Source organism: Eurytemora carolleeae, unplaced genomic scaffold, assembly GCF_000591075.1.
Source record: "Eurytemora carolleeae unplaced genomic scaffold, Eaff_2.0 scaffold433, whole genome shotgun sequence".
NCBI lineage: Eukaryota > Metazoa > Arthropoda > Copepoda > Calanoida > Temoridae > Eurytemora > Eurytemora carolleeae.
Genome location: NW_019396375.1, coordinates 204,981 through 216,880, shown reverse-complemented (window position 1 = coordinate 216,880; position 11,900 = coordinate 204,981). Strand labels below are relative to the sequence as shown.

At 31.5% G+C, this 11,900-nt stretch overlaps 1 protein-coding gene across 1 annotated transcript; it reads right to left on the bottom strand.

Moving 5' to 3' along the window:
- Positions 1-501: 501 nt before the first annotated feature.
- Positions 502-11,512, bottom strand: LOC111702006 (immunoglobulin domain-containing protein oig-1). Its single transcript, XM_023473526.1, has 8 exons — positions 11,412-11,512; positions 10,963-11,065; positions 7,268-7,357; positions 7,012-7,125; positions 3,444-3,504; positions 3,171-3,206; positions 2,903-2,989; positions 502-607 (listed from the first exon to the last, which is right to left on the bottom strand). Exons 1-8 carry the CDS (start codon positions 11,413-11,415, stop codon positions 578-580), a joined length of 525 nt encoding a protein of 174 aa, XP_023329294.1. The 5' UTR covers positions 11,416-11,512; the 3' UTR covers positions 502-577.
- Between the last annotated feature and the right edge of the window lie 388 nt (positions 11,513-11,900).

Sequence of the window (11,900 nt, the reverse complement as noted above, 5' to 3'; positions counted from 1 at the left end):
CAAAAAATGAAATATATTTTTTAAAGATTTTATAATGGTATGATTGGTAATTATGGTCAGGTGATTTATAGTCATGTTGATTAATATAGATTTTAAGCTTTAAGCTTCACATCAACCGTTAGGGGGTGCACAAAAAATCCGCCAAAAGATCTTAACCCTGGGCTAAACCTCCACTACGCCCCTGATACTGGTGAATCTGGGGATATTTTAAATTGAAAAGATATGATCTGTGAGGAACTTTTAGTATCAACTTCATCGACTCTTCACTTAAACAACGCCATAAGCGACTCCAAATAGTACCTTTGAAACATGAAGCTTAGAAATTTAAATTGTTGAAAGAAAGTATGGTTATTTTCTTGCAATTGTATGTTGTATAGCGCATACAACATACAATTGCAATTGTAAACATTATCAAGAATTCTCTGGAAAAGCCGAGAGTTAATTTAAATTTTCAGATACAAATACGAAAATGTTACCAAAGTATTAGTATATTAAATGATAAAAAGAGATTTACTATTTTATTTAAAATATAGAAACACAATTATCACACAAATGCAGACATTTTCTCTTCCAATCTTCAATTAACTTCATATTTAGCAAGAAATCCCTAAATAACATTTTATAAATGAATATAATTAATTTCAACTATTCTAAGCTTATTTATTAACAGAATTATGAACAATCATATATATATACAGGGTAAGTCAAAAAAAAGTGTGATTTGCGGCGCCTGGTACAAAATTGTACCTTTTTTTGTGCAACTCTCCTGTATGGTGTTTTTTTTTCAATATTTTTTGAAAATTCGAATTTTATTTTGGTACTCAAATGGCCCAAAAGAAAATCCGTGAATCTTTTTTTTCTTTTCAGAAAAGCAAAAATGTGTATTAATAGTATTTCTCTCTAAATCTAAAATGTTATTAAGATTGAATCACAGAATCCCAGAAAATTGGCAAAATTGTAATAAGAAAATTCGCAATTTTCAGTTCTGGTCTAATTTTTACGGAAAAGTTATTTAAATTCTCAAGTTCCTTTCTTCAAAGTATATTCTAAAGTATTAAATATACTCTGTTCAGTTGAAACCTTAAGAACCATTGAAAAATAATTTTTCCGTAAAAATTATAACCAGAACTGAAAATTGCGAATTTTCTTATTACAATTTTGCCAATTTTTTGAGATTCTGTGATTCAATCTTTTTAAAATTTTAGATTTCGATAGAAACAATTTATGTACACATTTTTGTTTTTCTGAACTTTTGATTTTGAGAGAAAAAAGGTTCGCGGATTTTTTTTGGGCCATTGAAGTACAAAAAAAATTACAAATTTTCAAAAAATATTTAAAAAATACCCTACAGGAGAGTTGCACAAAAAAGTTACACTTTTGCACCAGGCACCGCAAATCACACTTTTTTTATTCACCCTGTGTATATATATATATATTATATATGTTTAGATATATATAGATATATATACATATATAAAAATATATACAAGGAGTCCAAGGAGATATTCAATAGAAGGAGCGATAGGGTTTCCGTATACTTTGCTCTGACGTTTTTGGACTGCTGAAGAACTAGGTTTTAATTAAAACCAAAATTATAGAAATAGAAATCCAACGTATAGAAACCGCAACGTATAGCAACATGGCGTATTTTCCGTGAGAGCATTTTTTATATTTTTGAGAAATTAAATAATAAGTGTAAAGTAGATATAATTTTCATAAAATCCTTTTATTTAAATGGTAAAACGGAATTTTATGAAATCATATTAACATTACTAGAGAACTTTTTTTTAATATTTTTAAGAATTTTTTTCTTCTAAAAATAGATAGCATTTTTATAAAATATTTTTTAATAGTAACACGCAATTTTATGTATAACCATATAAACATTAATTTATGTTATCAGTACATAATAAAATCTGGGGGACCTTAAACACAATAGAGAGCAGTACAAATGTACATATTAAACTATTTTGCTCCTTTAATGTCTAGGGTATGTTAGAAAAAATAAAAATAATGATAATGATAATGATAAGCTACAATGTTTTACAAAACTGTTTAATTTCTCAAAAATATAAAAAATGTTCTCTCGGAAAATACGCCTTTGTTGCTATACGTAGCTGTTTCTATACGTTGGATTTCTATAAGGTTTGACTTATATTTTTTCATATCTTGGGCAATATTGAAAGCACAAAAAAAGGCAGACCACATCTTAGAAATGCCCGGACTATGGTTATTTTGTGATTATTATCTCTAGAACTTTAATTCTAAAATTAAGTTGACAAAAAAATGCAGCAAATCTAAACGACCTTCAAGTCGTATTACTACTGTTATGTTTCGTGGGACATAAATAGATTCTAACAACCATTGATCGAAGGGCGTCGCTAGCGGGCCCATGTATTCTATCGTCTCTGATTCGTGAATAAAATAACCACTTTAAGAGTTTTCACGGAAATATCCAGTTTTCCGTCGGTTTTTAGTACTTCAGCGCAAACTTACTGCTAGTTGCCACTGAGACACTTCTCTAAAAAAAATTGCTAAAGCAACCGAGCCATATTTGACTTGAATAAGAGGTTTATGGAATATTGATACCCCGGTGTGTGCCGGCATGGCTGGTAGTTTTGAGACAAAAAAAGCAAAAAGTAATTTTTGTCTTATAAAAAACTATTCCTACTGTAGTTACAAAATTTGGATAGTAAAGGAAAAAGAAATTGGAGGAAGAGTTTGGAACTAGAGAATTAATGCATTATTTGAAAGGTATGTTGGCGAGTTTTTTTACCTTTTCTACTCTTTCTATAATCTATACATTAGTTAGTTTTGACTCAACATTTTGTTAATAAAAACATACACTAAACTATAATAATAATACATTTTTAATATCTAGTATTGCGTTTTTTGAATTTACCTTTACATCTACCGCATGCTTGTTATAAGCTTGACATTCGTAATATCCAGCATCCCGCTGCATAGCTGGGTCAATCTCTACTTTGGACTGGATAATAACTATATTAGTAAATTTGGACTGGATAATAACTATATTAGTAAATTTGGACTGGATAATAACTATATTAGTAAATTTGGACTGGATAATAACTATATTAGTAAATTTGGACTGGATAATACAGTATTAGTAAATTTGTTCATCAAACACTAACAATCAAGAAAATAATCACCTTTAGTTTATTTTTTCCCATGTTCCATTCAAATATCTAAATCAAACACTTTAGTTTGTACATAATAATTGATAATACATATGTCAGCTATACATACATATTACATATATCTTGTATTGAAAGAAAATGAAAAAATATTATTCACTTCAAAAATTTCTTCGTTGCGTTTTAAGGATTACAAAACGAATTAGAACTTTATTTGATATTTCTTTTCTGTTAACTTTCCTTAATTTTAAAAAGATTTCCCTAAATATCAAATTTTTATAATGTTACATGTTCATGTTCTGAGAATGATGCTAGTTCGATTCCGTCTTTCAACCAGGTTATTCTAGGTCTAGATAAGATAAGATAAGGTAAGATATGATAAAGTTTATTGCTGATAGGAGTTCAGAAAGAAATTTAGTACATTCGGGGCCCCTTCTCATCGGAGACCCCCACGGGCCATGGCCCACATTCATCTCATCGGAGACCCCCAGATTTTCATTGGAGACCCCAAGAGCTTTTATCATCCAAGACCCCAAGCTTCTCAGAAACACAAAGCTCATAATCGGAGACCCTAGAATTTCATTGAAGAACCCAATTTTTCTCATTTGAACCCACAGATTTTGATTGGAGACTCCAAGCTGTTCATCAGAGACCCCGGATTTTCATTGACGAGCCATTGAAGGGATTACTGGGGGGCCTGTTACCCCGTGCACCCCCATGGCAACTAGCTCCCTTGAAATGCACCCCCTAGGCCTAATATATTATCCAAAAAAAATCTATGAAGAAGAGGGTTACCCACAAATGATGAGACTTCAAAGACGACCGTACAGATTTATATTATCTGTTGTCTTTTATTTATGATTCCCTGCAACTTTAAACTTGCTTTTTTCTTTGTCAAATTATTAGATAAGCCATATAAGAACACTTTATTTTAGGCTAGAAGACTTAATTTAACCTTAGAATGAATTGTCAAAACTTTGCAATGTTTTTTGCCGTTTGTAACATTGGGTTTCTTTGGGCCATGCTCCTTGTAAGGCCTAAAATTTCACTCTAGTGATACAAGAAAACGAAATCTGAAAAAGAAATCTGTATAAAAGTATTTAGATTTTTTTTCATGGAAATAGATGCAAACCAACATCAAAATGTTAGCTATATATTAGCAAGAGAGCATCATGTCCAGCAAATCATTAAACCCATATTGTTAATAGATGCAAACCAACATCAAAATGTTAGCTATATATTAGCAGGAGAGCATCATGTCTTGCAAATCATTAAACCCATATTGTTAATAGATGCAAACCAACATCAAAATGTTAGCTATATATTAGCAAGAGAGCATCATGTCCAGCTAATCATTAAACCCATAGTGTTAATTTCCAACTTTTAAGCGTGTACAAATAAGTATTCTAAAAATGTAGTTTTAATGTTGATTGCTTAATTTGAGCTCAGCCTCAAAACCAGTACTGTAGCCAATGACATCATATACAAGTGTAGGTTATAGCGTACAAATTATTTGGGTAAATTCCTGTTGTTATATCTTCTACTATATCATCTTTGGTTTTATACAGGGTTACCCACAAAGAATGCGACTGTAAAGACGGCATGAAACTCTTTAAATTGACGATTCGGAGGCTAAATTAAATCTCCTGTTTTGAATATAAACTTTGTATGACTTAGATAGATAGATAACGTTTATTGCTAAAATACATGTATCTGTGTACAGAACGAGTTTACATTTACAAATTGATGATTATATTAACAGTACAAGTATAAAGCAATTAGGTGGAAAATAGCTCTTGGCTGTTTTGATTATTTTTTCCACCTAATTTCAATAATGATAACAACACATTTCAATTAAATAGATTTAAGGAGAACTATTAGAGATCAGGGTGCGATTTTATTTTATGGAAAATATTTTATACATTGATTAGAATAACTAGAGTTTAAAGTAAGTTTCTGACATGTACACAACAAATATCAAAGCATATTAAAACATATCTAATTAGTTTTACATGAATAACAATTCGGTTTATAACACATTGTAATGTAATTTTCAAAAAGAGAATTTAGTAGTCTATTTTTAAATATACTTAGAGAGTTGCTTCTTTTTAAGTCAAGAGGCAGGTTATTCCACTTATTCAATGATTAGACAAATAAAGAAACAAGTTTACGATGGGATCCCTCCCATGTACAGCATGGAGTCTCCCGTGGAGTCTCCGAAAAAAAATTAAGGACGTTCGATGAAAATCGCGGGGTGTCCAAGGAAAATTTATTGGTCTCCGATAAACGTCTAGAGGTTTTAAAGGAGAATATTTCTGTTGGTCTCCAATGAAAATCTAGAGTCTCTAATGAAACGCATGGTTTCTCCAAAAAAGAAATGCTTGGGGGTCTCTACTGAAAATCTAGGGGTCTTCGAAGAAAATCTGCGGTCTCCAATAAAACACCTGATTCGGGTCTCTGGTATCCAACACTATGATGATAGTGTATTTCATCACAGTTACTACAGATTAAAAGTTTTAAAACTTAAAGTTTACTACAGGTATACACAATACAAGTTTTAAGACCTGTAAGCGTAATTTCAAGTGACCCTCCATGCAAATAGGGTAATGGCCGACTCATAACGGTACACCCTTAAAAACCGGTGACTGTTAATCGAGTAGAGAGATCTTTCTGTTAATACATATCGAAACCCGCTTGAATTCCTCTAAAACGCGAATGTACGCTGTGTACAGTCTGAACTCAAACAGCTGACCTGTTACTTGCATAATTCTTGAACGCAGAACGACTATTTTACGTCAACAGCGTTTACAAACATTCAAAGAAAAGTAAACTTTTATTTTCTGTCACATCTAGCAAGTAACTATTGACTTTTCTTTAACATATAACAGCTTACAAACAAAGTGCTTAGCAATTAAAAGGGTTTTAGTAGATTTATAGGGATATGTTAGACATCCTTTATCAGTCAAAGGTTAAAAAAGTACGGTTCTGAATCGGGACGCTCCTCTTTAAATGGAAGGTCGCCTGAAATTATGCTAACAGTTCCTTTAAAACATTAATATCTGTGGAGAATATGTATTGTTATTTTGGACACTATCTTCACCTTTAAAAATATTTTTTTACAATACGTTGAAAATTATAATGTTTAAGTAAGGCAGAGTTTATAACTAATTAGGAGAAGATGCAATCAAGCAGATTTAATTTATTAAAATGAATTTTTTAAAGCTACAGACGGGTCCCACGTGCAGTATGCATAAATCTAAAGTTATTACTATTATATCTGAAGTTTTTCTCCTAAAAGAAATTTGTTTTTCTCAAATGGCATAATCGCGTCGGCGAGTTCGATAATAAATTCTTATTTGAAATAATCACAACAAATGATTTCATAGATTTTCTCTATTTTCATTGGCTGATTTCTAAAGTAAAAATTAAAAAAAATATTTGATAAAGAATAAACATGTACAAACATTTATAATTGTTTTTGTGTGTATAACTCACATGATCACATGGAAGGTTTATGACAGCTGTTAAGATTTTTGCCTGTAAAATTTCGATCTGATTTCTTTTCAATTCACCAATATAAACAGAACAATTCTCAAAATATTTAATTACATTTTAAATGGCGGTTTGAATTAAAAGTAACATTTAAAACCCAAAATTGAGGGACGTGAAGAGCCCTGAATTTCTGAAAGCCAAATTAATACAAAACCTGCAATTGTAGAAACTGTAATCTTATTCACAGTAGGCATTATGTCAAAGTGACACCAGAAAATACTGTATCTGTAAAGTTTACGTTTTGACGCGTAATAATATGATACTTAAAATTGGAAACTTATGTTCAGAATTTGCTATAAATTACCTCGGTTTACCCATTGCTACACAGACAAGACTGATTTTTCTGCCTAGGTTGAACATCTTAAGAAAATGTGAAGACTTTATTATTCTTGCTCCACGCTCATGCGAGTAAAACTGCCTTAAATATATCTTATTGTAGTCCACATTTCTGCCGAGAAAATAAAAAAAAAATATATCCTGGTTTTCAAGTACCCCAGCAGAGATAGGGTTAATCATTTTCTTTTTTACTTATTAGATAATGTTAGATAATGTTTTCTCACCTACTGGTATTGTGTCTTGTATTGTGTAGATCAGCCCGGTCTAATAGTTGAGGATGATGATGGTGATATGTATATTTAGCCAGATAATCCCTAAGTTTAGAGTAATAAAATGTACCTATAGTCTTGTCTTAATGTAATGCAATTGTATATATCCTATTATATAAATCTGTGATTTATAAATGGTGTTAACTAGAAAACTTTTTTCAGCATGCGCAGCATCTAGGGGTATAGATTAATTCCAATTCGGTGGTTAAAAAGGTTTTGCTCTTAATTTCCACAAGTTCTTAATGGTTTTGTATTTTTAATCCGACGCGCTTCATAAACTTTATTGAGTCCTAGATGTCATAATGAATAATGATAAATTTTAATAAAACAAGATACACAGAAATCCAGACAGCTATGAATGTTTCCATAAAATTTAAGAATAGGGTCGAATTTAAAGTGTCGCAATGACTTTACCTCACTAACATACTCACTTATACTTTTTATAGCCCTAGACAGAAGATGCATATGCAGTTTAAACGTTAAAGCACTTGTATTAGCTTTGGCTTTAATGAAGTAATTGGAAAGATTATTTTAGACTTTGGTATTCCAGCTTTCAACCTTTGAATCACTTTGGATACAGTAAGTAAGGTTATAACAATTATTTGGCCAAGCACTGCAGCTAGAACATGCTACTGGATCTGGATGGAGTGCTGTGGCCTTCTTAATATGTAAAAGAATATTTTGACATTCACATTTGGGAAATCTTCATGGGAGCATTCATTGCCTTCAGGTACAGGGTGTCCCAATAAACATGGGAATTCAGTAACGAATTCGATATCGTCTTTTCAGATAATTCTTTGATTTAGTGATACCTACTGAGAAAACTGTAATCTGTAACAGTTTCGTCTGCTATGTTCACATTTTGTTTGTTTATGTTTTGACTGCATACGGTTGTACTGAGTAAAACACGAAAATTGCAGTATACAAACAGAGTAAACTTGTCCGTCTTCACTGTTCATCTTACGGAGACAGTATAGACATTAGACACATCTTTGCAGTCTTTTACCCTTTTCATAAAATACACTTTAGCAGACATAATAATATTAAGGCTTTTGAAATTAGGTATTGCAATGCTAATTCACAACAAAGACTATATCGAATTCGTCACTGAATTCCCATGTTTTTTGGAACACCCTGTACGTTAAAGTGAATCTTTAAAAATTCCCGAAGATTACCGGAAGGTAGGATATATGCATCGAGATACGATAAGATACATGTATTGATATGGACATGTAATGGAGTATAGAATAGATGTACTAAGATAGGATTGATGCATTGTAATAATATAGGATAAATGTATTCAGAAAGTCATAGAACGGATTTTATTGAGGTATAGGACAAATAGATAGATAGGATTGATAGGATAGATGTATAAGGTAGGATGGAGCTGCATGATAATAAATGTTTTGAGATCAGATGTATTGATATGTGATATGTGAGGTAAGATAGGATAGATGTACTGATATGTGATATGTGAGCTAAGATAGGATAGATGTACTGATATGTGATATGTGAGCTAAGATAGGATAGATGTACTGATATGTGATATGTGAGCTAAGACAGGATAGATGTATTGAGATGTGATAAGATATACATATTGAGCTAAGATAGGATAGATGTACGGAAATATAAAAGAATTTATGTATTGAGATAGAATAGATGTATTGAGATAGAATAGATGTATTGAGATAGGATAAGATAGATGTAATAAGAAAGGATTGAATAAATCCATTGAGATATATGTATGTCGTTGCAGTAAGTGTTAATGACCATGACGATTATATGTACATATTTCAGTCAAAAGAAAAACAGAGGGAAATCATGAAATGGTATTTTATGATTGAATCTATTCAACCGGTTCCATAGAATCGGTCATATTTAGCTACAAAGATAGCACACATACTATTGCCCATAATTTGAAAGATTTTACCGGGAAACTAAATTTTTGCTATTAAAGTCGACTTACTCAACTTAGAATCTTAAAACCAACCTAAGAACATTCCCGTGGGCCTCCCGATTTCCCAAATCAAAATTTGAGGCAAATCTGTTTAGGGGTTCCTGAGTTATGATCGGACAAACAAACAGACTTTGTTTTTAGAAATTTCTCTCTGCTTTTTTGCATGAAGGTCTGAATTGTGATCTAATTTTTTAATCCAAAACCAAAGTGGGGAAAAAAAATTTTTTATAATTTTTCAGACATTCTTTTAAAAACTTTGTGTTAAGTCCATGTGGGGTGTCTAAAGTCATCAACATTGGGTCAGGAAACTCAATTTTGGACTCTATATTGCATTTACCCTCTCCTTATACCATTCCCCCCACTTTTCCCGCATTTTCCCCCTCCTAAAGGCCAAAGAAGCCTTCCGACTTAATTACTAGGGATTTAAGTCTGATTTTTGCATGCATAGCTAAGTTGTTATCTAGTTTTGAATCAAACAACAAAATGTGGGGAAAAAGTATTTTTTCCCGCAGTTTCAGGCCTTTTTCAAAAACTTTGTGATAGGGATTTCTAATGAATGAAATGGTCTTTCTAAATGTTTATTTGTAACCAAAACAATAGTTTTTTTATTTTCAGTTGACCATTTATTGTTTCTTGACAGACATACTATATAATTTTCTTAAAATGTAATTGTTCATATTTCAATGTAAAATGTTTGTCTAAAACTAGTTAAAATAAAGTTCTCCCCAAAGGAATTGAGTCTTTGCCACAAACTCTGATTTTCTAATCCCTACATCTTTGGAACCAAATGTTGCAGACCTTAGATATTTCAAACTATGAATTCTGTTAGATCAAATAATCTGAGTTTGAAATATCAAAGGTTTACAACATTGATATCTAAAGATATTGAGGTTTAAATATTTGATTTTGTTCCAAAGACTCATTTCCTTTTAGTGGAATGTGGCAATATGGCTTCGATCACATCTATAAAGGAACTGTAGAATATGTGTTTTATGTACAGAACGATAGATAAACTTGATTAAAATACATATAAAGATTGTCTGTCTGTTTGTTTGTCCGATTATAACTCAGGAACCCCTCGACCGATTTCTCGCCTCAAATTTTTATTGGGGAACTCGGGAGACCCACGGGACTGTTCTTAGCTAGGTTTTTTTTATTTTTATTGGGGAACTAGGTTTTGAGATTTTTAGTTGAGTGGGTCGACTTTAATAGCGAAAATTTAGTTCTCTGGTAAAATCGTTTAAGTGCGGGTAAACGGCTGGAGTAACTTTTAATAACCTGGGAAGCGCTGGTTTCCCAAGCTAGCTCTTGTATATTTGTTTAGAAAAAATAGAATATTAATATTAAGCGTTCATATAAAGACGTTTTTAATAATGCGTCTGAAGAAAGCTAAACCATAAATCAAGCTAAATTTAAAAAAAGTTTTATAAAAAAAGATTTATAGTGTTAAAAAATGTTGTTCAAGAAGTTTATTAAATTAATTAAACGTTTAAAACAAAATAAATAAGTGGTTTGGATAGAACTAAAAATGTATATATTACTATTTTCCATATGTAAACGTTTGTATCAGAAAAACGTGTCTAAACTAATAAAATTGTTTACGAATAAACCTTCTGTAGAGGTCGGGGCGGTCTGCGTCAACATTGTATCATGCATAGTTCATCCATTTATATAATATAGAAGTTCAACTCACGGTTTCCTAGCAGTGTGTCTCCACCAGTTATTATAACTTCGAGATCCATCCGCTGCCAGCGGTAAGACTAGGATGAGAAACAGAGCAAGTTTCCTCGGTTGATCTTAATCAAAATAATAAGATTAATTTTTGTAGTTGGGTGGATTAATAAAAAGATTCATCAAATCAAAAATAGGAAAAAGGCTAGAAGATTCCTGTTGACAGGTGGTTGAAAAGGAGTAGAACTCAATATGACAAAAAAATTATTTGACGAGAAAGGAATGATTTCTAAAATGTTGCGGGGTAACACAAATATTCAACTCAAACTTGCAACCATGGCAATTGGGTAGAGAGGAAATGAGCATTTCCAATATGTATTTTTTCCCGTTCGATCAAACAGCAAGAAACTTTTCTTGGATGAAGAGTTTAGTGAATAAAAGAACGAATGTCTTGAAAATAAGAAAACTTACTCATAATGGTTGGATTAATTTGAGTGAACTGCGTATTTCTAGGGAAACTTGTGAGAGAATTCCTCTCTGAACACAACTGAGACCCCGGAGGTTTAAATCCATATTTCCACTTTACCCATCCATCCATCCAACAAACATTAATGAAAATTGCAATATCTTTTAACATGTTCAACTTATGATGTTATTTAATTGAAAGAAAGATAGAACAACTATGCAATGTATATTTAAAACGAAAAAAAATCAATTACAATAAAAGATTTATTTGCAATTTTTTTAATCGATTTTGGTTTGTGGAGTAATAAAATCACAAAGGTTTTATGATTTTATTCGGAATTTGTTTTGAGGTTTTGATCTGAATCAAGGACCTTTATTTAGCTGTTCCAGTCGTTTTTTTACTTCATGCAAAACAATGATAATGTTCTACAGATGTCGTCTTCAATTTGCATGAAATATTGATGTTGTGCCTTAAATCTAACTTTTTAGATCGAA

Coding starts and splice junctions, on each gene's coding strand:
- LOC111702006 (XM_023473526.1), bottom strand. Junction 3,207..3,443: donor CATTCTCAGAACATGAACAT/GTAACATTATAA, acceptor TGTTTGATTTAG/ATATTTGAATGGAACATGGG. Junction 608..2,902: donor AGCATGCGGTAGATGTAAAG/GTAAATTCAAAA, acceptor AATGTTATTTAG/GGATTTCTTGCTAAATATGA.